The sequence below is a fragment of the Dendropsophus ebraccatus genome, chromosome 3 (assembly GCF_027789765.1).
Source record: "Dendropsophus ebraccatus isolate aDenEbr1 chromosome 3, aDenEbr1.pat, whole genome shotgun sequence".
In the NCBI taxonomy this organism is placed as follows: domain Eukaryota; kingdom Metazoa; phylum Chordata; class Amphibia; order Anura; family Hylidae; genus Dendropsophus; species Dendropsophus ebraccatus.
The window spans coordinates 78337452-78364010 of NC_091456.1; the positions used below are offsets into that span (position 1 = coordinate 78337452).

Sequence of the window (26559 nt, forward strand, 5' to 3'; positions counted from 1 at the left end):
ACTCTCACACCCAATTTGTGAAATTGGTTATTTTCATGGTGATATAACATAATCCCTACCCAAATGCTGACAATGGTTTTATATAGCATTGATTTACATTTCCTTTCATTTCATCTAGGCCAGGCTAAGCATAAATATCAACCTTCGCCTACAAAACATTCCAGTTGGCACTACACATTCAGGAAGAGATCTCTTGGCATCTGCCAAACTTAGCTGTCAGACTGCCAGATGGCGAGCTGCGACTTCTCTATACATCAGGATTTCAATTCCCCAGAGTAGGGCTAAACCGTGGCAATGCACATGGTAAGCTGAAGCCTCTCTGTGGCTGCTTGGCTATGATTTTTATACTATAAAAAGCTCCAGGAAGACTTGGAAGTCTTGTCCAATGCATTTCTATACCCTAGTGGTTTGTAGAAGAACCTTTGCTGCTGCTGTGCAATGGTCTTGTTTCATGGCACCCAGTGACTGGGCTACACTGAAAGCAAGCGAACTATTAAGTAGGACTCACTGTAGAAACAATGATTGGGTATGGAGATTACATGGGGCTATGCTTAACCTGCTCTTCCTGATAGTTATGACTGTAGGTTTTAATCTAAACCAACTAAAATCTACATAGAAATAGCAACAATGGTGTTTCAGGATTAGTATTACACTTGTTTCTTATGTCAAAGCTGTCGGAAAATCTAGTTGTATAAATTTGCCATACCTTTATACAGTATACTGTACAAGACCAAGAAAAAGGCAACTACAAAATACAGCATAAAATGTTGCAATCTTGTGACGGCCCCGAATTAGGGCCAGACAGCACACACAGTAGATAACAAAAAGGTACAGATGTACTGTTTATGTACTCACCTCTTCATCTGGTGCCTCTAATATATCACTGAGGTCAGAGTGGGAGATGTTGAGGATACTGGCTGCTAGTGACTGGGCTCTGTGGACAGACTTTTTGGATGGACCACTTACAGACTCATCCAATAGCTTGGCTTTCCTGATGTAATTTCTCATTTCGCACACATCCACTTGAAGTTCTTTTGCCAAGTTCTTTTTGAAGGAGAGGAAAAAACATAGTTTTAGCTGGTGAAGACAAGATCCTTTTAACTCATCTTTTCACCCTTCCATGGCTTCTCCTTTACAGTAATTGTCCTTCCAGTCAAATTATAATTTATCCCTTTTTTTTTTAAAGCAATTAAGCAATGTATTAAGCAATGGACCATAATTTAAAAAATAGGTTATTTTCTGATTACACATTTCCTTTAAGTGCTCTGCTCTTCTTCTTTATTTCACACTATGCAGGAATGATTGATAGGCAAAGAGGCCTGTTAGAAGCTTTTTTACCTGTCAATCATCGCTGCAGAGCACGCTGACAGGCAGAGAGGTGTGACTAGTCATGGCCAGGACACCGCCCAGATAACTAGTTAGGTCTCTCTCCCTGCACTGCGTGCCAAAATAAAGGAAAATTTTCTTGCGAAGAACGGAAGATGGCACAGATACTATGGTAAGGGAAAGCTTTAGGGGCTCTTTTAGGAGCTGCTAAAAGCGTTCTATGCAAAATACCTAATGTACCAATAGAAGCAATAAACAAATATTTTTATACAACCTGGTCAGTGGCGCCATTCAGATTCTAATGGTGCCATCCATTTTTCAAAATGCCCACTGCCCGAGATCTGGTCCATATATATATATATATATATATATATATATATACGCTAATGAAGTAGGTTGGTGCACTGGAGGTTGGCCCAGCACATTAATATCTCCTCCCCTGAGTGACGTGCTGAGGAAGAGCCAGGCTGGATCAGACTTTATTCAGAAGGCGCGCATCATCCAGGAGAGGAGATATCAATGCCTAACACTACTTCATTAGGTATCGCCAACCAGGTGGTATAAAAATATTTGTTTATTGCTTGTGCTGGTACATCGGCTTTAAGTATCAGTGACTTTATCTCTCAATGCCATAACAAAACAAGCACGGTGGCTCAGAGGTTAGCACTGTAGCCTTGCAGCGCTGGGGTCCTGGGTTCAAATCCCACCAAGGGCAAGAGCTGCAAAGAGTTTGTATGTTTCCTCAGTGTTTGGTGGGTTTCCTCTCACACCCAAAACATACTGATAGGTGAATTTAGATTGTGAGCCCTCATGGGGACAGGAAGCAATAATTGGCCTAACTATGTAAACTGCTGGGGAATCTGTGTGCGCTATACAAATAATAAAAAAAAAACATTGTCACAACAATGCAGCAAAAGTCTTGTCCTGAACCTATGGTAAGATTATCTTTATTCTTAGTCCTAAAATACTACTAATAAAGCTCTAAAATCCAATTCCCCTAAAGAAAGAGATTCTTTAGGTAAATCAGCAGTCCTGCACGAGGGACAGACCACCTTGACTGAAGAGGATTAATAATGAGGCTTCCATCCATTAAGACATTCACTGTATATTATGTGCTGTTCCTGGTGCACGCATCAGTAACCATATGCCAAACGTGAACCGCAAGCGTTCAGCTACTGGCTTCATTCATTAAAATCCACAGAGTGTGTTATTCTGTTTACAGTCTAATAGATATTCACTGTCATTGTTCAGGCTTCTGATTCAATTTGCCTAAATCCCAGCTGCAGAGTAATCCTGATGGAGATTAAGTTAATTTATCACCAATATCTATTGTGAAGTATCATCTGTAATAAAGGTCTTGTCTCTGCCGCACAAAAGGTGACACACTCATTTGGCTTTTACAATAAGGACAAGTATAATGTGATGATGTTCTAGCTTAAAGTTCCCATTAGAGCTTCAAGCCTGCATAGTGTCAGTGAGGCTCCAACCAATGCCCCTAGACCAGCTCAGCCCATATATTAGTTTCTTCTATTTTATTACTGAACAAATTATAAAGTTACAAACAGACAGACTAAGACATAATCACATCCCGTCTTTTGTGCCACTCTTTTCTTTTTGTTCTATATCTATTCCTCTGCCTCATGCGTTAATACTCATTCCTTCTTTTATCAGACTTGTTCCATTTTTATTATTGTGCCTTGCTTTATACTGCCCTTCTGTTTTAAAGTTTCTGGGGTTGTTGTAAGCATCATCATCATCATGTAAAAAACCTAAAGCTCACGTTTCCCCACATACATTTCCTCAATCTACAGATTTTGTCTTGCCTCTATATCTTCTCACTTTCTTTATAAGCAAAACAGCTGATACTGGACACAGAACTGATGCCCAGCATGTAAAACACAATCCATTCTGAGACAAGGAGGTAGATGGGAAAGTCAGGGAGCTGACGTGATATGTGACCTTCCTATACGTAACTTGGTTACAGGACTGTATCAGGCACAGCTATAGACAATTAGTAAGTGACTACTTGTATTTATTTTATTACGGAATTTTAAAAAAGTAAATAAAAAAAAAAAGCAAAAAAACCTTTAAAGCCCTATTCACGTTTACAGTCTCCTCCATGGGAATACATTGGAATACCATCAAAAATGTATCAAACATATACCACGGCATTGCTATAGGCTTTAATAGACCAAACATAGTACTAAAAACAACAGGTGATAATCTCAGCACAGGATCAAGAGAATCTCAAGGTAAAATATTGTACCTAAAGGCAAACCATGTCAAAGAAAGAAAACTGCCTGTATTTTGTGAAATATTAGTTAGATTGAACAAAAGTTAGCAAGTGACAATTGGAAGTGCACTTATTTTTTACATAAGGTTCCAGCTAGCCTCTCTGAAATAGATGGTAGACCGGGATTAAGCGATTTCCACAAATAAACATAAAAATGACCAAAAATTCCTGAAAGATAAGAAAAAAATCATAACTGTAAAATCCTTAGTTCAATGTAGCCATTATTTATTTCCCTTTTCTTCTATTTGGCCAGTATTTTATTACCCAGTGCCATACAAGACATTGTAACCACTTACATTCTTGTCTCCAATAAACACAAATTTGGTATTGCTGAAACTGTACTTGCCCACAAAATATAGTTAATCTGTAATTTCTACTGTATTTGCATACCATAATATAAAACTGTGAAAACCAGCATTAAATACATTGTATGTCCACCCAGCACAGTGCAAAAAGGCAGCTTTGTCATTTGAAGGGGGGGGGGGGGGGGGTTGGAGCCCTCATGGTCAAGAGGACTAAACTATATATTAAAAAGCTGTGCCTAAAAAGAACCACATGCAGAAGTGGGGTAATAACAAGCTTGTTAAACATTTTACATAGCAAATTTGCAAAACCAGACTATGTATGACAAAAAGTATCTATCACATGATTTAACCCCTTGATGACCGCAATACGTCTTTTGTTGGCAGGGCAGTCAGACATTGGTCTTCTGTGCAGAATATCACAGGAGCTCAGCTGTTACATGACAGCAGGGTCCCTGCTCTAACAGTAATATATGATTTAGATGTAAGACATTCAATAAAAAACAACAAAAAAAAAACAACAACAAAAAGACACATATTTTGAATTGTCAATCAGTAACATCCTGGACTATATAATTATCTCATTATTTATGCATATGATGATTGCAAATTGTCAGATGTGTCATATTTTGTTTGTTTGCCTGAAAAAAAAAAAGAAAGCATTTAATAACATCATGTGCAACCCAAAATGTAGACAACAAAAAGTAAAACTTGTCCTGCAAACAGAAACAAGCTCTTGTCTATGTATGTTGAAAAAAAATATATATGGCATTTAGAAGGCAACAATTTCTTAAAAACAAGAAAAATTCTTGGACATCAAGGGGTTAATAAAAAAAACAAAAAACAAACAACTGTAGATTTGTAGAAAAATCCATGTAAGTGTGTTTGTGCACAGTAGCCTATAATACCAATGAACCAGATGCATGTAAAATGCAAACAGTGTCTTCTGAGTATAATCCAAAACGGAGCACTCAAGACTTTGCTTGTTTCAGGGCAGCGGGGTGGATAGTCACAGCTTACTGATAAAGTAAAATGTGAGCCGTCTCCGGAGCCCAGGAGATGTCATGTTGAATAATACTGGTGATAATACAGCATAGATGAGTGGCTCTGTCATGTCTAACAAAGCAAGATAAAATATTTTATATGACAGAAGGAGACATCCCCTTATCTCCTATAAATTACACAAATGTTCGTTTTATTACAGAAAAAGTGTCTAAAATTCATCAAAGCACAGTGAACCGATATCAGATATCTAAATTCCATTGTGGCCCACGGAACTATTTGCAAATAACATCCCCTATTAAAGTCAACTCCCCCCAAAAAGTTACCGAGCTTATGTTCCACAGTAGAGTGGCTGGGTTGGTTGCCGTCTTGTAAATAAGTGTTTGCTGTAGTATTTCTTATGCCGAGTGCCGACACTAAACACTCAAGGGCACATAGTGATTACTGGGCCAGTCTGCATTTCTGCATCTAATATTTTCTTTGCTAATAATCCTGTCTAGCCCTCTCGATTAACCTTGTTGTAATATGTCAGTGATCTATCCAAATAAAACACTGCCATTAATAAAGATGAAAGACCTAAGCTCTACCTAACTAAAGAGTGGGATGGCAAGAGTTGTAGAAGGAAGCAAGGAGTGAAGCAGTCAATCATACCCAGATAGAGACTCCCAGCAAGCCAATGCTCAGTGCGGACACCCCCACATGAACTGGAGAGATCATTCAGTGTGTGCATCAACATTCCAGGCAATGAATAAAGGCCATGTCATTAGAATGACAAGGTTATCCTGCTGCTGCTGCTACTCTCACTGAATGCCTCAGCTGCACTGATATAACCAGGCAAGGGTGATGTGCAGAGCTGGCTGATAAATCTTTAGACACTACCATTTATTTTAGCTTTGTATTTTATCTTAAGACAGATGGGCATGTTTTGTTTTTTCCCCCCCAAAAGGTAGACATTTTTGTCTGACCAGTGCTAATTCTGGAGAGTCAGCCAGCCACAGCTTGAAGAGGTCAGTTGTTCCCCTTACTGTAATACATGATGTGGTTGTTGTACAGGAGTACAACATTATTCTTCTTCTTCGAAGGTTAGCTAGGAGGGATATATATATAATATATATATATATATATATATATATATATATATATATATATATATATATATATATATATACACACACAGTGGTGCCTTGGATTACAAGCATAATTCGTTACGGGACCGCACTCGTAATCCAAATCCACTCTTAAACCAAAGCAAATTTCCCCATAAGATATCATAGACATGCAGACAATTGCTTCCACACCCCAAAAATAATGATTAATTATTCTGAATCACATGTAAAACTAATGAAACAAACATTCAGAAACAGCAGAATATGTGATATTATAAGTTACTGTACAGTAATGGAGAGGATGGGAAACACAAGGGCTGACAGAGACTGCAGGGAGCATGAAGGGTAGATGTGGGCACCTGCATACAGCACTCTCTGTCTGAGGAGAAAGGGGTTACAGCTATGAGGAGATTACCTCCACAGTCCTGTCCCCTGATGTAAGCCTTAGCCTGAAGTGGATTTGCTATGATTTGGAAGGTGAGGGAGACGTCCTGGGTCAGAGTAGAGTGCTCTAGACCCCGCTATGCAGACTATGCCCCTCCCCCACTCCCCCTCCTACCCAGTACTAGGAGCTCTTACACCAAAGCAATGCTCTTAAACCAAGTCACAATTTTGAAAAACTGTGAGCTCTTAAACCAAGTTACTCTTAAAGCAAGGTACCACTGTATTGACATATTTATAGATGCTCGTGTATTTTGCCTGTGCATAGAAACAGGCTTTAGGGACTTCTCCAGCAATTGTGTCACTGTGGCTGGTACTAACTTGTTTAAAAGTGTTTTTGCCCCTGTGCAGAGCTGCCATCAGGTTTGATTGTGCCACAGAAAGGTTTAGGGCCTGGTATCTGGGGCTACCTCCTAGCTTTTATGCAGCTTGACCAGATTGTCAGTGGTGCTATACCGAGGCCTCCTTTAACAGACCACCAAACACCTTTTTATAGTAAAAGTTGTCTGGCATTTCTACTTACTTTTTTAAAAAGCAGGATAAAATGTGGTTCTGGGATTTAAAAAAGAAAGTGTGCTCACCTGCCTGATCCCTGATCCAGTGGTGTTCGTTCACCACTACCCCCCGTTCCTGTTCTGTATTTACACAAGGAAAAGCCCACTCAGGCAAACAAGGGCTGAGTATACACTGGGGAACAGCAGGGACTGGGCAATGTCGGCCGCAGTGACCGGAGATCAGGAGGGTAAGTACAGTTTTCATATACTCTGTGTGTGTGTATATATTTATATATATATATATATATATATATATATATATATATATATATATATATATATATATATATATATATATACACATACATATATATGGTACCTTGATTTATAAGTAACTTGGATTAAGAGCGTTTTTGTTTAAGAGCTCACAGTTTTGCAAAATTGTAACTTGGTTTAAGAGCACCCTGTACTGGATGGGAGGCTTTACTGTGCCCACATCTGCCCTGCTCATTCCTTAATACTCACTGCAGTGTCTGTCAGTCCTTGGGTTTCCAATCCTCGCCATTATGGGGTTCTGCAGTTTTTCCAGGTTTATGCACATAGAATACATTATATACCACATGCTGCTGCTTGCTATGCTGTACGGTAACTTATTACATATTCAGTGGTTTCTAAATCTTTGTTTCATTTGTTCTGCATCTTATTTAGAATTAAAAAAATCAATATTTTTGGGGTGTGGAACCAATTGTTTGCATTTCAGTGATTTTTTATGGGAAGTTTTGCTTTGGTTTAAGAGTGGATTTGGATTACAAGCACAGTCCCAGAATGAATTATGCTCGTAATCCAAGGCACCACTGTATATTGTATGGATAAAAAACAATTATGTCTAAAAACCTATTTCAGCTTATTTGTGTGACTAATTAAACAGCAAGCAGTGCAGAAGTGAGTTAAGACACATAAACAACATACTGTACCTTCACAAACGTGACAAACTCATCAATCCTTTTATTGCCATGCAAGAGTTTGCTCTGTAACACCTCCAAGGCTTGCTCACTCTGCATTGCCAAGTTGTGCAGTTGTTGTGTAGCTGCCTTTTCCAGTTCAGACATTGTACGTTCAGCTTCAGTCACTTTACTTTCTAAGTCACAAACTCTTGCATTCTGCAGGAAAAATGCTGATCTTAATAACTTAAAATTAGAGAGAAAGATCAGACAATGTTGACCTCAGAGCATGTCCACCTTCAGGCCTCGTTCACACAACATAAAAATAAGGGCAAAATACTGTACGTCCGTATTTGGATAAAAACAGCCTGAAATAAGGATCATGTTCTTCATTTCAGGCCGTATTTATCCAAATACGGATGTATTTTGACCTTATTTTTACATTGCGTGAACTAGGCTTTAATCATCGTGTTTTTACATGCACAAGATTTTTCATACCTAGAGCTCCAACTTCCCAGCATAGTCACAGAGTTTATTATGACATTAATCTTATCTGATACATTAGCTTAAAACTAAACCTAAAATGCCGGGTCCACACACCCTTCTATTAGAAACAACATAGGAAAAAGTGTTCTACTTTAACCAGTGTACAAGCACAATGCAGGCGTCCACTACACCCACTGATTCCTGGGAAATACAATAACCACTGCTGGCAAATATTTACAATGTATACTATAATTTCTGCAGTCAATGTAAGGCTCTAGAAGGGAATAAATCTATTAATAATATATAATCGTATCATATTATTGATCGCACAGTATGTGCTTTGTGTTGCTCACAGCAGGGTAGCACTTTCTTATACAATTATTGTGTTAGGGTGTCTGGATCAAATGTCCGTGTTTCTCTGCATACTACAAAGTCTGATGCTCTATGTAGAAAGGTATGAAGGCTGGTGGGTGAATGTGGTACAGAGGAAAGAACAGGGGTTATATAATACTAGCAGAACAACTTATATCCTGGCTTGTTCATAAGGGATATTTTTCACAGCTGTTACCACTATCCCTATAATTTTACTTCTTAACAGGCTCTAATATACACATAAGTTATTCCCAGCCTAAAAGTCAGAGGAAAAAAATATATATGTAGGGTGAAATTAAGAAAACAAAAAACACTCATACCCACAAAAAAACACAATGTGCATAGATTTATGGGGGTTTCATCCTAGAGTAAAACGGACGTGTAAATGTTATTCTACAGGTGAGTACATTAACAGCGCCATCCACTGCATGGGTGCTCATATTTTGCTCATGGGTGTCATTTTCTATCGGTACCATTTTGCAGAAGACGGTACTATCATTTTTTTGTCAATTTTTTCTGATATGTGATGTGGCCAAACTTCCACAGCTCTGGCGTTTTGTATTTTTGTTTTAGTTTACACCATTCACTGTGTGAGATCAACATCTGAATATATTTAAAGTACAATGTAAGTGATACATCATTATGTTCACTAGTTTATGCTATCCTTAGATAGGACACCATAAACCTGCTCACAGAGTTTCTTTAAGCTTATATTCTGGACATTTCATATATTACTGTTTAAAAGATTTCTTGGTGGTCTCTCCCCTCAAAAATGCATGTTATTGTCGGTGGACAGTGCTGTAGGGACGGGGCTTATTGGCTGTGGTGGCCCATATATCTGCCCACATCGGTTCCCTAGGCCCCACCTCCTCTGTGACAGTATTGGCGTCTAGGCCTGCCCCCTTTGCAGCCATTGGAATGGACCGACCTAGATGCCATGCTGTGGGTGGGGCCTACAGCACCAATGTGGTTGGACATATAGGGGAACAATGGCCTTTCAGCCCTGCCCTTATGGTACTGACCATCAACAATAACATGCTTTTTTGAGGAAATAAATCCTTTACATAGTAAGATACAAAATGTCCAGAATATAAGTTTAAGAGTAGTGCTGCAAACTCGTTATATGGAAAGGGGGTGACAATATCACTTTAAAAGGTATTGTCTCAACACCTGTCCATGTGCCCTAATAGGGCAGATGGACATCACTGAGGGAGTAGGAGTGGGCCCTGTTCTGTTGGACTCAATCTGTCCTTGTACTATATAGACAGTCATCCATCTAAATGGTCCGCATGAAACAATTCCTCTCCGACACCTGGTGATTGCTAGAATGAAGTGGCAGCACAGTTGGCCCAAAACAGTCAATGGCTGACCAAGCTGTCTCAAGTATAAACACTCGGATCCCGAGCAATATGCCAATGGTGTTAGAGAAACAACCTCATTTTACAGGAAATGTATATCTGCACAACACACATCACACTCTGGTGAATCAAAATTATGAATTTATGTTGAGCCCCCCCACATATAAGAATGAAGGTGTGTCACATACCTTTTTGTCCAAGTCCTCCTTTATTTTATAGTACATTTGCTCATATTGTATCTTTTCCTTGCTGATGACACCGAGCCTCTGTTTTAAGGAGTCAATTGATGTCTTCTTGTGAGAACATTCTTCTGTCATTGTCTTTAGCTGGGAAATAATGAGAGAAGAGAAGTTACCTGGACTAGGGGATGAAGTGAGGGGGTTCAATTGATCTTTACCATATTTCATGATAAAGAAATCATAAACTGATGCACTGTAGCAGTGGATGTAAATTTAACTTCTGTCAAGAACAACATCATAGCAATATAATAAAGAATACAAGGCATGGCTGGCAATATTTTCATAACATCGGTACATATCTCCACGTAGAAGGATGTGGATTCTAATTACAGGTGCTATATTATAAATGTGCAGACAATAAAAGTGCAAACTGGGCAGAGGCTCCTGACATCACTCATAAATCACCTCAGGTCTGCTCCCCTGGCAAATTATAGGATCTTAATGTTTTATTAATGTTTAACAACATGTTAAAGACCAAATGTTAATAATAAAAAAAAATTATATATACATACACACACACACGACCCTAAGCCCAGAGGTATGGGGAACATACAAGCTTCTGATTATTAAATGTCACCCATGGGTTATACAGCACATTGAGCAACATTTATTAGCATACAATCTGTAGCCTATCAACCAGAAGGAAACAAGTTAATTGATGCAGCAGAGTAAAATATGTGTCATTGTTATTTTGAACACTTATCTGTATCTATATGATGATATTACCAGAAGTTTTCATACAACTACAGATAGACCTAAGGTATTACCTTGAAGGAGAAGTCTGCAGGCTTCGGGACCCCCACTGGAAGGCATACCCACCCCCCTGAATTACACACATGTAAAAGCAGCCTGACTGAGAGAGCCACCACAGTATACAAGAGACACAGGTAACATGACACATTCAGCTCTGCTAAGTTTATATAATAGCATCTCCACAGAACAGCCGTGATGGCTAGGCAGCTGTCTTGTATAGTGTGATGCAGGTTTTAACTGTTTAGCCAAATATAGAAGAGAAAAAAGAAATTTAACATAAAGTACCTGACTACTTGTAAATAAGTGAATTACTAGTTCTGTGTCAGAAAACACCACTCAGCATGTCAAGGTGCGACAACAAACACACTTTACCCTTCTGTTTCCGAGCGGATTGTACTTAAAGCAACATTTTATGATCTTTTATGATCCTTATTACATGTTATTTTTCTATCAAGTGAACGGCTGTCGTGGGAAGATGTTATTCAGTCTCCAGGGTATTATTATGCTGCAGATGCGATGCGCTGCACCACATTCCAAGGTGATTTTGTGAATAATGGGCTCAGGGAATAAATATACAGAGTGAATTACCTTCCTTTCAAGACTTTCCAACATTTCTTTGCTTGGTCTCTCGTTTTCCTGGTAGGTTTTCAGACGTGTTTTCAGATCCTCTATCAAATGCCTTTTCATGTTGACATCCCTTTCCATCCGAGCCACCCTGGAGAGAGAAGGCCCACATTACTACTATACAATTCAGATTTATATGTTCACTCAAAGAAGCAGATGCGGCAAGTTGTTTTACACATTTAAGACATCTAAAACTGGGTACACTCTATTATATGAATGACTTACATAGTACAACAGTGAGACAGTAGGCAGTATCATCGACAGGCCTGATAACACCCACGCCTTACTAGGGTATGCACTGTCCTAACATATGTGCAGGTTTTATTAAAAAAAGAGAAGTGATCAATTACCTAATACAATGATTTACTATTCCCATCCCCAAAGTTAAGTGTTGGATTTTGGAACACAATTTTTTTGCACATTTCTGACGCTTTACAAGACAAAACTTGGACAACCCCACAAACGGCATTTTTACCCCAATAGTGAATGCGCTCAGGTTTTCCTCAAAACCCTACAAATTTATTGTTGAAGCCTAGTGACATGCTCTCCCCCCCCCCCCCCCCCCCCCCCCCCCCCCCCCCCCCCCCCCCGAAATCTTAAAGTGATCGGGAAAGTTTAAAAGTTTAATAGAATTAAGTAGGTGGGGATTTTTGTATTGTCCTTGTTCTGTTCGTGTCTTGTTTAAACCTGACTGGAGCACAATGCATCACATTCATTGGTGCGCTACACCTTCCCTGAGTAACAAGGTTTGGTAACTTATCCAGATCAATATACAGTCGTTTCTGTGGCCAGGGATACGTCCATGCTGGGTTAATTCCGAGCAAGAGCCCTATTCTGATTAAATAGGGTTTGTGCATGGAACTTGCCCATTGTGAACGTTTCCATGGTAACCTGATCTTCTGGCGGCAGGACACTACTAGACACAGACTTATAAATTGTTCAAACTAGTGTAAAACCGCACATAAGTAACTTGTGTAACTTTTATTTTCTGGCTTTTTAAAAATTAAAACCTTTTAAAAAACTGCCTCTGCTGTGTTTTATAAATGATGTGGTAAGCTTTGGATTACGCCTTCACCATACTTTTTTCTTCCCATCATTCTGGTAGAGTTTGATCTTTGTTTCATCTATCCAAAAAATGTCCTTTCAAAACTGCACAGATTTTTTATATGTTTTTTTGTTTGTTTTGTTTTTAGGAAAGTCCAATCTTGCCTTCTCATTCTTGAGGCTTATGAGTGGTTTGCACCCAGCAGTAAACCCTCTGTATTTACTTTCATGCTGTCTTTTCTTCATGGTAGATTTGGATATTAAAATGCCAACATCCTGGAGAGTGTTGGTCACTTGGTTGGCTGTGAATGTGTTCGCATCACCATGGAAATAATTCTGCAATCATTCACTACTGTTGGATTGATGAGTTCACCAGTGCTTTCCTTCTTTCTCGAGATGTACCAAACTGTAGATTTTGCCACTCCTAATATTGCAGCAATTTCTTGGATGTTTTTTCCTTGTTTTACAGCTTAAAGTGTAACTGTCATTTAAGGTTTTTTGTTTTTTTTTGCCGAAATCAATACTATAAGCAGCTGTTTGGATATTGGGCACATAAAACACTGGATTCACAGGTCAGTGCTTATCTGGAAGCTTAGTGAGATAAAACTGCAGGATGTGGTGTTTTACAGGGCAGCCTTTTCTCTTCTCTGTGCTTCCCCCTCCATAGACCATAATGGACACAGACATCCTGCTTCTTCTGTGTGTGCGTGTGTGTGTCAAAGGGGGTAGGAAAACAGCTTTTTGACTACAGAAGAAAACTCTTTTGCTTAATAAAACCTATTACCGAGTTTCTTAAATTAGATCTCTGAAAAATTAAATTTAAATAAAAGTTACACTTTAAGGCTGGGTTCACACTACGTATATTTCAGTCAGTATATTTCAGTCAGTATTGCAACCAAAACCAAGAGTGGATTAAAAACACAGAAAGGCTCTGTTCACACAATGTTGAAATTGAGTGGATGACCGCCATATAACAGTAAATAACGGCCATTATTTCAATATAACAGCCGTTGTTTTAAAATAACAGCAAATATTTGCCATTAAATGGCGGCCATCCACTCAATTTCAACATTGAGTGAACAGATCCTTTCTGTGTTTTTCATCCACTCCTGGATTAAAAACTCCTCCACTAACTGAAATATACATATACTAACTGAAATATACGTAGTGTGAACGCAGCCTAAGCATTGCTTGTTTCACCTGCATGGAGGGCTCTTTTGACCACATTATTTCTTCACTGCAAAATCTTCCAAATGAGAACACCACACCTCAAATCAACTTCAGACCTTTTATTTGCTTACTTGACAAATACATAATGACGGAATTGCCCACATCTGCCCATAAAGCAACCTATGAGTCAATTGTCTAAAAAACAGGGGGGGACATGTTAAGGAGCTGAAACTCCTTAACTTCTTGAATGTGCTTCCAGTAAACAGTTAAACAGTTAAAGGAAAAGTCCAGTGAAAATTTTTATTAAAGTATTGTATTGCCCCCCAAAAGTTATACAAATCACCAATATACACTTATTACAGGAAATGCTTATAAAGTGCTTTTTCCCTGCACTTACTACTGCATCAAGGCTTCACTTCCTGTTTAACATGGTGATGTCACAACCCGACTCCCAGAGCTTTGCAGGCTGTGCAGGGCTCCAGATGGCGACCAAAATGGTCGCCAATGCGACTGATATTTTGCAAATGGCGCCCAGATTTATTAATCTGGGCGCCATTTGCGACTGGCCCCGGGGGCGGCGTGCTGTCTCTTTAAGTCCGGGTCCCCGGCTGATGCGCGGCTGCCGGGGGTATCCCATCCTATCCCCGGCAGCGCGGCGCATCAGTGAGCTGCCTGGGGCCCTGACTTCCGGCACAGGAAGCGCGCGTCAGAGACGCTTCCTGTGTCAGAAGTCACAGCCCCGGCGTACAGGGAGCTCACTGATGCGCCGCGCTGCCGGGGATAGGATGGGATACCCCCGGCAGCCGCGCATCAGCCGGGGACAGCGTCCGAAGAAGAAGAGGATCGCCGGGGGAGCGGGTTGTCAGGTGAGTTTGTGTGTTTGTTTTTTTTAAATACTGCTTAGCATAGAGGAAAGGGGGGAGGGCATCTATAATGGGGGGGGGGGGGAAGAGAAGGGGGGCATCTATAATGGGGGGAAGAGAAGGGGGGGCATCTATAATGGGGGGAGAAGAGGGTGCCATCTATAATGGGGGGAAGAGAAGGGGAGGCATCTATAATGGGGGTAGAAGAGGGGCCATCTTCAAGGGGGGGAGAGGGGGCTAGCTATAAGGGGAGGGGGTATCTATAAGGGGGGGAGAAGAGGGGGCATCTATAATGGGGAGGAGGAGGGGGCATCTATAATGGGGGGGAGGAGGGGGCATCTATAATGGGGAGGAGGAGGGGGCATCTATAATGGGGGGGAGGAGGGGGCATCTATAATGGGGAGGAGGAGGGGGCATCTATAATGGGGGGAGGAGGGGGCATCTATAATGGGGAGGAGGAGGGGGCATCTATAATGGGGGGGAGGAGGGGGCATCTATAATGGGGGGGAGGAGGGGGCATCTATAATGGGGCTAGAGGGGGTCATCTATAAGGGGGGAGAAGAGGGGGCATCTATAATGGGGGGGAGAGGGGGCATCTATAATGGGGAGGAGGAGGGGGCATCTATAATGGGGGTAGAGGGGGTCATCTATAAAAGGTGGGGGTCATCTATAAGGGGAGGGGGCCATCTATAAGTGTAGGGCAAACTGGCTGCAGACACTGGGAGATAGATATATGCACAATTATTATTATCAGGGCCCCTCAGGTGTCTGTATTGTAGGGGGTCACTTGCATTAGTCACTAGGTGAGAGATATATCTATCTATATACACATCTTGTGGGGGGTCACTATGCCTGCAGTCATAAGTCTAGCTCAGTATGTATAGACTGTTGCAAGCTTTTAAAGGGAACCTGTCACCCCCGGTGACGGGGTGACAGGCTCCCAACCCCCCGTTAGAACCCCCTATACTCACCTCATCGCGCCGGGTCCCGCTTCTGAAGATGGTCGGGTCACGGAGATCTAAGCCGCTACAGCGCACACTGAAAGATGAGTCCAACGCTCATAGAGAATGACGGAGCGCTGGACTCTCCCGTCATTCTCTATGAGCGTTGGACTCATCTCTCAGCGCACGCCGGGCTGCAGTGGCTGAGATCTCCGTGACCCGACCATCTTCAGAAGCGGGACCCGGTGCGATGAGGTGAGTATAGGGGGTTCTAACGGGGGGTTGGGAGCCTGTCACCCCGTCACGGGGGTGACAGGTTCCCTTTAAGTTCAAGTTCAGAAGAGTAAGCCTCATTAAAAGGCTAGCCAAGTGAAGCTGAAGTACTGAGTCAGACTGGATATGGTTGTCAAGTTGCAAGTTTCCATGTTGAACATTTTCAAACTAAGAAAAGAAAGGATCTAAAGGAGGAGGATGCTGCCGTGGCCTCTGCACACAGTAAGTCCCATGTAACATAACATTAATTTTACATGGTTTAAAATGTTGGCGACCAAATATTCTATTTGGCGCCTAAATTTTTCAGGTTAGGAGCCAATGGCTCCCAGGTAAATTTTTTAGTCTGGAGCCCTGCTGTGGCTGCTGCAGAGGATGATGGCAGAGGGATGCTCAGTGTCCCTCCAGTGTCCTGTGTCCCTTAGTGTCCCCCTGCCATCATCCTCTCCAGCAGCCACAGCCCGCACAGCTCTGGGAGTTGCTATGATGTTCATCTTGTAGAACTCACATCGTCTGAATCCTGTAAATAAGCCTTTCGACACCTCCCACAGTCAGCTTGGATATTGGCCAGTAGATCATCAGTGTCCAAATATATATAGATGTAACTGTATATGCTTCTCTTAAATCCTATCATTAGGGTATATTCACACGGGCGGGCTCGCAGCGAGATTCTCGCTGCGAGCCCGGCAGGTCCTGGCAGCTCCCATACACTACATACTTGCTGCGGTCTAAACGACCGCAGCGAGTATGTAATTATACCGCCCTTAACCCCTTCTGCTCCCGGCCGGCTCCCCCGCTGTAACCATACTTTACCTGTCCTTGCTGCACGGGTCCGGCGTCCTGCTCTCCCGCCCGGCCAATTAGTGTGTTGCCCAGCCGCAGCCACTGATTGGGCGGGCGGGAGAACAGGACGCCGGACCCATGCAGCAAGGACAGGTAAAGTATGCTTACAGCGGGGGAGCCGGGCGGGAGCAGAAGGGGTTAAGGGCGGTATAATTACATACTCGCTGCGGTCGTTTAGACCGCAGCAAGTATGTAGTGTATGGGAACTGCCAGGACCTGCCGAGATTCTTGCTGCGAGCCCGCCCGTGTGAATATTCCCTTACTAAGCTTAGAAACAGCACAGCAGCTATCACAATGTATAAGTTATGCATGGGTAAACACCACAACTGTTTAAACACTCTTAATATATTTCACATTTCAAGACTGTTCAGTTGGGGAGCTTCATTTTAGGGGGATCATGAAACAAAATAAAGTAAATTCCTATAAAAACTCCTTTACAAATCTCCCGTAATATTCTGAATATACTGGAGGCTGAGATGAACAATGAAATAAACATACACATTACACCATAAATGTGGCAATTTAAGATGTAAATTAGGACATGTATTATTGGCTATGTGGGCTGATATCATTAAAAAAAGAATCACAGGAGACACTGACATATCTGGTTTTTTTTTGTTTTTACTTGTTTTTCATGTTTAAGCATCCATGTAATCCTGTTCTGCCGCAGCTGCAGACTGCTTTACTTTTTTCAGGAACAGTATTTACAGACACTTTTATGCATAACCTTTGGAGACTGCAGAGGTCTTTTCATGTTGGTAATTAATCATTATAAGCATATATTTAGTTATTATAGGTCTACAGAGTCATTAACTTTGCTCGCTCCCACATACTATACCTACTAAGCGTTTGGATACCATTTTCCACTTAACTCTCTGCAGGGAAGCAAGAGGTGACAATGGTACACAATACAACCGATGCAAATGCTGTTATTAATAAAATGTGGTGTTAACAGAAGGTGTCTAGATCAATAGGAAATATTACTAAGCTTAGATATACAACCTTCCTGGAGCTCGATTACAGAAGTACATGGCTTCTTCATTAATCAAGCAGAAATTAAACGCTGGGAACACAAGAACGAAAATCTAAATTAAGCGAAAGACGATCTTTTCAACTTGAAGTCTGTGGCCATTTTGCTAGTGACCTCATCTCGGATTAATTTGCCATAGCCATACACCGGATAAAAATGTAATTAGTAATATCTAATTAAGGCAATGGGAAGCAAAGAACCCTTTTATATAGAAGAAAGACACCGCAAGAACAATTTACATCAAAGTCCCACAACCCAAAAGGAGAAAAAAAAAAGCCCAAGCAGCTATAATTTGTAAACTATTACAGTACTCTTCAATTCTTCTCTTTTTAAAAGGCCCAAATTAATCCAAATCTAAACAAACAAAACTGTCCTTTTGCACTTGTTATACATATAAGCTTTGGTGCTTAATCCAGTTTAAGCAGCTAAACCTTGACACGTCTCTCAGCCCCCAGGCAAAGAATTACTGTATCTGAGAGATTGCTCTCCTCTCGGCACTGATCTGAATTTACATCAAGGGTGATTAAGTCCACTCTGGGGTCTCAATCTAACTTTGGTTACTCCATCAAATCATTTATGAGTTCACACAATTTGTGACCTTCAGCTGCACTTCCCAGCTTTATTGTGAAAGCGAAAAATCCATCTGTGATATTAAACTTAAAACAGAGAAACGAAAAACAAATGTAGAGAATTAACACCTCAAACTCTCTACCTCCCCTGACCCAAAATTCCATAAGCGTTAAAAGTCTGTGAGAACATTCAAGAATTAAGAAAAAAGAGGAAAAGAGGTTGGCTATCACCACAAGGTGGCGACAAACTCATTGCATCACACCATACCTTTTAATAAAAAAAGAAATGATACAGTACCTCTCTTGCAGTTCCCGAACTCGTTCTTCCTTTTCCTGTACTTCATTTTTCATGGCTTTAATTGTCGTGGACTGTTTGGCCATTTCAACAGTCATATTCTATGGCAGAGATAAAAAATAAAGTATGAACACTTGTGAGCTTGGTTTAATCTATCTGGGAGGTCTTTACCATGTAGTAGTTGCCTCCCAGTGCTAGAAGGTTTAAATATACAATCACTTCATAAAAAGAGGTAGAAATACATGGAAAGAAGGTATAAAGTTACAAACAATAACAAGAGTGTTTTGTACAGCACTCCCATTACATCTGGCTGAGGAAGAAAAAACTCCATTCACATTTTCAGAGTCTGCAAAGAATATAATGTTATTAATCATTAAAAAAGAGCTTTCCAGTATAACTAGTATGTGGTTTACAGAACGTTTTCTAATATATTAACCAAATCCAATCCACAGCCATTACTTGCACATATATACATACACACATGCCAGGAGTGCCATTATACATAGCAGTATAAAAAAAAAAATCAACGTAAATAGGTGTATATCTACTTGGTGTTTTCCAGGTTCTGGTAGGTGTTATGCCAGGAATATGCTCATTACAGCATCTCCTGTCCATATGCCTCTTTCCCTATGAGGGAGTCCATTATTATAGTCCACTGACAGTTCTGCTTTGTAGAATCAGCACAAATACTGAATGGCCAGATCACCTTGGGGATTTATTATAAAACTATAGGGTAATCCAAAACTTTCCATACATAGGGAACAGTGCACCTCATACCCTCACTCTCTAAAGTCCTGAGCCACTTGAAAGCCATAATGAACAATAGTGAAAAAATACAATACATGAATCATCTATAAGGAAGCATTAAATAGAACATTCTACACACGACACTAGTGTTTCTATAACCTATTCTGCTGATGACAAAAAAAAAATATATACACACACACACATATACATATATATATATACAGTCCAAAAATTGAAGCAGCACGTCCGTAGATGAAGTGAATCAAGTGTTTATTTGCTCATAGAAAAATAGCGACGTTTCTGTCCAAACAATATGGACTTTTTTCAAGCCCCTATGTTTTTTCCCCCTATGTTCTAAGTTCTATGGAATTGTTGGTGTATATTTTAGTTAAAAGTTAATAGTTTAGGTCTAGAACATATCAACACCAGTCAATGTTCCTAACACAAGTGCCTTAAACACTATGGCATGCTGTAAATTAGTTTTACCCGAAAATAACTGCAGAACATGTACGTGAATTTCTTTTAAACATGTTTTGGGGTCACCAATGTAGAGATTATACTTAGATGAGACTACAACAGGACAGGGAATGCTCATTTATTCCAGCTCCTTAAAATATTTACCAAAAAAGGAAAATATATATACTGTAAATGTGGGGAAGAAAAAGACAAAACAAGCACATGGAAATAGGATCTCACATACTGTATGCAGACTTCCCTGATCACTTACAAAGCTGGTGTTTGTTGCTTCTGAGGGAAATGTCAAACAAGGCCAATCCTTACTTTACATTGGTCAAGGAAAGGCCATGGTAAGGTGTGACAACTGTTAGGTTTGTTATGATGGCTTACATAGTTAGTACTAGTGGACATTTTATTCTGGAACTGACCTCAGATCCCTTTGGATTTTAGACTATAACCAATAGCACACAGAATAATGTGGAAATTAATTAGCAAAATTATGTTTGTAGCATTTTGGATTATTAGTGCCTGTCGGTAGGTAGTAGTCACCTTAAAGTAAACCTTTCACATAAATAGTGCAGCTTACAACAATAAGACTTGAGCAAAATGATAGTTTTGTGGGAAAAGATTCAGTATGTTATTCATGTAAATCCCTGATCATTCTGGCCTAATGAGTAAGTGACATCGTTGCATGCAAAGAGTAGGATCCCTAAAGCCAACATAAGCAGAGAATAAAAAGAATAAAATAGCAAAATAAATGTTTTTCTGAACACATATCTTTCTGCTTTATTAATTGCTGCCTGCAGACTGGACAGCAAGATGACAGGTTCCCTTGAAAAGGATGCCCAGTGCTCGAGATTGAGGTAAAATAAATAAAAAGCTAATTTTCACCTGCTGAATTTGCACCTTTTCCAGCGCCATACCTCCCACCTGGATTTGTTTACATGGCTGCAATGAGGATGTGCCCATATACCCACATCACTGCTGCACTAGCCTTAGCGGTATATGGTGCTGATTGGATGCAGCATTGACTATGTATGCTGGGCACTAGTGAGGAGTGAACTTGCTCAACGATCGGGTTTAAACAAACTCAAAAGCTCCCGGCGGCTGGAGAAGTTGGATGCAGCCCTAGAGCTGCCAGGAAAACATGGATACAGCCGAAGGCCATGTTCGCACAATTTAAGTTCCGTACTAATCACGGTCATTGTTGGAACGGCCGTGATTGGTATGAAACTAACGCTGTGCTGTAGGCCGAGGTAATCCCAGCCGAAGTGTATACACTCCGTCCGGGATCCCTAGCGGCGCCGTAGAAAACTCACCTGTCAGTGCACACTATGAAGTGAGCAGCTCCGGCCGCACGCTCCATAGTGTGCAGTGGGGAGTTCTAATGCGGGCGCGCACGGAAGCGCACGCATCAGAACTCTGCGGCCCTAATGTCATCCAGCCGGGACTGCAATACCAGCCGGGATGATCTTTCCTGAGACCGGCCGTTCCATGAGCCGGCTGGGTCACAGAACGGCCGGTCTCTTACAGCATATGATCATGGCCTAAGGCTGTAGCTAGGTTTTCCAGGGCTCCTTTAGGACTGCATCCGCCAGGATTTAAAAGTAATCAGCAAGTTCGCTCATCATAATAATAATTCTTATTTATTTAGAACACTTAACCCCTTCATGACCGAAGGTCATCGATGCACAGATGTCCTCGTCACAATGAAGCGGCACTTTCTTCCTTGACTTCTAAAAACCACAACAAGCAATCCTGTTTTTTTTCCCCTTTTTTTAATTTATGCCGTTCATCATGCGGTAACAATATATATATATATATATATATATATATATATATATAATATGTTTGTTTTTTATTTACATATTTTTATGAAGGAAAATGGGGTAATGAAAACGTTAAGTGGGGGTTATATTATAAAGGGTTTATTTTCAACCCTTTAATGACTGAGCCAATTTTCGCTTTTGCACTTCAGTTTTTTCCTCCTCGTGTTTAAAAAGCCATAGCACTTGCATTTTTTCACCTACAGACCCACATGAGCCCTTATTTTCTGCGCCACTAATTGTACTTTGCAATGAAAGACTTAATTTTCCCATAAAATATGCAGCAAAACCGGAAAAAAATTATGTGTGTGGTGAAATTTCTAAAAATTGGCAGGGTTTTGTGTTTCCACCATTCGCCCCCTATAGTAAAAATTACTTTTTATCTATGTTTCTCAAGTCAATATGCAACTTGCAAAGCTTTTATTTTATTTGATAACTTTTAAAAATCAAATCCTATGACCTATGCTATTGCTCTATGACCATGCTTATAACGCTCTTTTTTTTTTTTTTTTTTTTGGTCTATGGGGCTGTGTTAGATGTTATTTTTTGCGTCAAGATCTGAATTTTTTTTATCGGTACCTTGCTTGCGTATATGCAACATTTTTGATTGTTTTTTATTACAATATTTCTGGATTTGATGTGACCAAAAATGCAGAATTTAGCATCCTGGAATTTTTATGGGCTTGCGCCGCTTACCATGCATGATCAGGAATGGGAAAGGGGGGTGGTAATTCAAATTTTTAGTAGGGGAGGTGATTTTTTTTTTATTGATAAAAACATTGTTTTTACACTTACAGTACATTAATACAATTAAACTGATCTATCTGATCTAATACAACTAAACTGATCTATCTGATCTAATACAACTACACTGATCTACCATATAGATCAGTGTAGTATACATAATACAGCACTGATCCAGTAGATCACTGCTGTATTACTCTGGTCTGCTGCAGACTAGATGCATCAATTGCTAAGCCGGGATAAGTCCGGTGCTGAGGCCCAGCCGGCTCAGAAGAAGGTATTTGCCCCCTCCGTGATCGTATCACGTGGGGGAGGATCCCACCATTAAACCACCATGGATGGGCAATCGGAGGCATTTAAATGCAGCTGTCAGTTATGAATTTTTATTTTGCAGAAAATAGGCAATTGTAAGAAATTTTATATTTGGGTTTATTAGCCGAAAAATGCATTTTTATCCTGAAAAAGCAGTTTGAAGCTCTCCTCCCTGTCTTCAAGGTTACCTGTGGAGAGGGGAGGGGCGGAGGGAGATGAGGCACCAAAATGTAAAAATAGTTAATTTAAAGCTACATCACTGGGGTATCTTCTCTGACATTAGCACTGACCTCTCTGACCTCTGAATACCGGCTTTCACACAGCTCCCACTAGGGCTGGGTGATTAATCAAATTTGATTAATTCGCCCCGAAGGTTAGAACTGATTAGATTTTTTGTGAAAATCGTAAATTCGATTTTCACAAAAAATCATCGCGGGCCGGAGGTGAGGTGCAGGGCGGGCGGCGCATCAGGCGGAAGGTGAGGTGCAGGACGAGTGGGAGGTGAGGTGTCAGGCTGGAGGTGAGGTGCAGGTCGGTCGGGCAGTCCGCTTAACAGAGCCGCGACTGACCTGCCCCCCTGCTTCTTACTAAAGTCCTGTTCCACTCCTGGCTCCCCGGTCTGTGGAGGAGGCTGCAGGGACTGTAGTGGTGATAGCGTCGCTGTGGATCCTGGAGCTGTACAGTGGGATCTGCATCCCCTGATTCTGCTGTACAGCTCCAGTAATGGCAGCAACACTATCACCACTACGGTCCCTGCAGCCTACTCCAGTGACCGGGGACCTGCATGTGCGGCTGGAAGGGGAACTTGTGTGCCGGGGGGGGGGGGGGAAGGGGGAGGGCTATGTGCACTCCTGCCCCTTCAGTCACCCCCAGCTGCCCCAGTCCCTCTTTAGTCATCCCAAGCCCCCTCAATCACCCCCAAATGCCCCAGTCCCCCTCAGTCACCCCCAGCTGTTCCAGTCACCCTCAGTCACCCCCAACTGCCCCAGTTCCCCTTAGTCACCGCCAGCTGCCCCAGTCCCTCTTCAGTCAACCCGTTTGCCCCAGTCACTCTTAGTAACCCTCAGCTGCCCCAGTCACCCCCATCTATACCTGTACTACAACTACTACTAATCCCCCTCATTTGTACTACTAATACACCCCTCATCTATACCTGTACTACCGCACCCCTTATCTATACCTGTACTACTACTAATCCCCCTTATCTGTACTACTACTCATCCCCTCATCTATACCTTTACTACTACTACTACTAATCCCATTGATTTGTACTACTACACCCCTCATCTTTACCTGTACTACCGCACCCCTCATCTTTACCTGTACTACTATTACTACTTCTACCGAACCCCTTATCTTTACCTGTACTACTACACCACTTATCCACTATACCTCCACTACTACACCCTACCTAGATTGAGGCACATAAAAGAGCGCCTATACTATATGGGGGCACAGAGTGGCACAGAGGGGGCTTGTCTACTACATGGGGGCAAAGGGGGAGCACTGATACTTTGGGAAGCAATACAGTTGTTGTCTCAAACGTCATTAAAATAGTATCTTATGCTGCAAGGAGAAAAATGTTCTGTTTATTAAGCAAAAATTAAAAAAAAAAAAATAAAAAAAAAAAAAAAATCGAGATTTAAATCAATAATCGTTCCAGAATTAAAAATAAATAAATAAATAAATAAAAATATTGAGATTAAATTTTTTGGTCATATCGCCCAGCCCTAGCTCTCACTGTAATCTTTTATTCTCTGCTCTCTGCTGCCGACTAATCTCCTTCCTCCCCTCTCCATGGGTTAGAAAAAGGCACGTCTGATGTAAACAAGAAGCAATTTCCAGAAATGAGCAGTGAATGAGAGGGGGGGGGGGCCTGGGGAAAGCATTTTTGAAGGCAGATAAAGCATGTTTGCCTAATAAACCCAATTACAAAGTTTCTTAAAATCTTCTGTACTTAAAAAAACAAAAAAACGCCTGCAGGATGACAATCCCACTGCGAGTATGTTATTTCATTAAAGTGAATGGGAAGGTATCCAAAGCAGATTTCGCTGTGAACTCGTAGTGTGAAGTCAGCTGCTGGTATGGTAAGTGTGAACCCGGCCTTAGAATAGACATCAGGAAAGGGTCAGTATTGTTAGCGCTAGGGAAATGTAACTGTGTAGGGCCAGAGCATCTGCAGTCCCTGACATAGCCGTTTGTGGAAGCAGAGGGGTTGTGTCGCCCCTTACTGCTACCAATGTAAAGTATAGCTATAAATGTAAAGAAAGAAAAAAAAACTGATCTTAGAAAGTTTAAAAAAAATTGTGAATAAAATGGATTTGGATGTGAAAAATATGAACAGTGACTTATTCCCTTTGAAATGTTCCTCAAACCATACCCAAATACTTTTGCACTGTGGTAGAGTATATTATACTTGATCCGCCACAATATTCAGGTAGGTAGCACATGTCAAAGTAACATGCACAATAATTCTGGGGCCAGCTGGCCTACTTGGTGCTGTTTCTCTGGGTAAGTAACACACACACACACACACAAACTTAGTGGACCATTTGATGCAGAAGAAAAAAAACAACACAGGAATTCAGACTGAAGCACCTTCTTCTATTGCTCCATGGTTCACTTTTAATGCTCTGTGGCCCACTGTAGGCACATACAGAGGTGGACAGGTGTCAGCATGGGCACAATGACCAGTTTGCATCTATGCAGCTGTGATGCACTGTATGTTGACGGCTTTTTATCATAGCCAGAATTAATTTTTCATTAATATGCAGCGCAGAAGCTCTTATGTAGGGATTTCACCAGACAAGGTCAGCCACTGCCCCAGACAAATTTTTGTAGGTACTAAGCACAGCATACTAGGCACCATCCCTTAAGACGTGCCCTTTTTTTTTTTTTTTTTTTAATACCTGCAAACACCTATTTACCTAGACATAATTTGGCCCCTGTCAAAGCTGCTCAGATCTTTACACCTTCCCATTTTTCAGTTTTGGGTCAGATTCACACACTGTATTTTTGTAATAAACAATGGCAGTTGTTGCAACCTGCAACAAAGGCCATTGTTTATTAACAGTGTGTCATTCCATTAAAGAGGACCTGTCAGAGCCCGGCCGATGCCCCGCTAGAGCCCCTTATACTCACCTCGTTCCCGAAGTCCCGCTTCTTCAGCCGGTCCCGGGACGGAGAAATCATTGTGGGAAGCCCAGCGCGCACGCTGCTGAAGTGAGTCCGACGCTGCTGAGATGAGTTCAGCAACACACACGCACGCCGGGCTTCATACGGTGATATCTCCGGCTCCAGGAACTTCAGGAACAAGGTGAGTATAAGGGGCTCTAGCGGGGGACGGCCGGGCTCTGACCCGGCATGGGGGGTGACAGGTTTTTGATTATATTTTCTGACTTGATTAAGGCTTTATTTTGTTTAACACTGTTTCTCTAGGCAACACTGGTTTTTTGTACGCGGTGCCTAGGGATTTGACTTCTTTATTTTTTGACATCTTAAATATATTATATTTGGGTCATGTTAACAATAGTATTTGTTTGCTACCCCCCGTAGGTCTGATACCAATACTGATTGTGTGGGTAGACCGTAGACTCGTATGTTCCTGACTGGAACTTTTTTAAGTGTTTTTAATTGTATTGTGTAGTGTTCTATGTGAGTATATTCAATAAAATTTATTTTTTCTATTTTTTCATAAATTATATGGTGGAGT

At 41.1% G+C, this 26559-nt stretch overlaps 1 protein-coding gene across 6 annotated transcripts in view; it reads right to left on the bottom strand.

Annotated features, from left to right (window-relative positions):
* The window catches only part of CNTLN (centlein), a 254478-nt gene that overhangs the window by 18432 nt on the left and 209487 nt on the right, over positions 1-26559 (bottom strand). For 5 of the 6 annotated variants that reach the window (XM_069962065.1, XM_069962062.1, XM_069962064.1 and 2 more), the window contains 5 exons: positions 18766-18863; positions 11702-11828; positions 10310-10447; positions 7939-8124; positions 856-1044 (listed from right to left, as the gene is read on the bottom strand). In XM_069962065.1, the coding sequence (XP_069818166.1) occupies positions 856-1044; positions 7939-8124; positions 10310-10447; positions 11702-11828; positions 18766-18863 (738 nt within the window). Of the gene's footprint in view, positions 1-855; positions 1045-4484; positions 4563-7938; positions 8125-10309; positions 10448-11701; positions 11829-18765; positions 18864-26559 lie in introns of those variants that run through there. The other variant, XM_069962068.1, reaches the window with a different exon arrangement.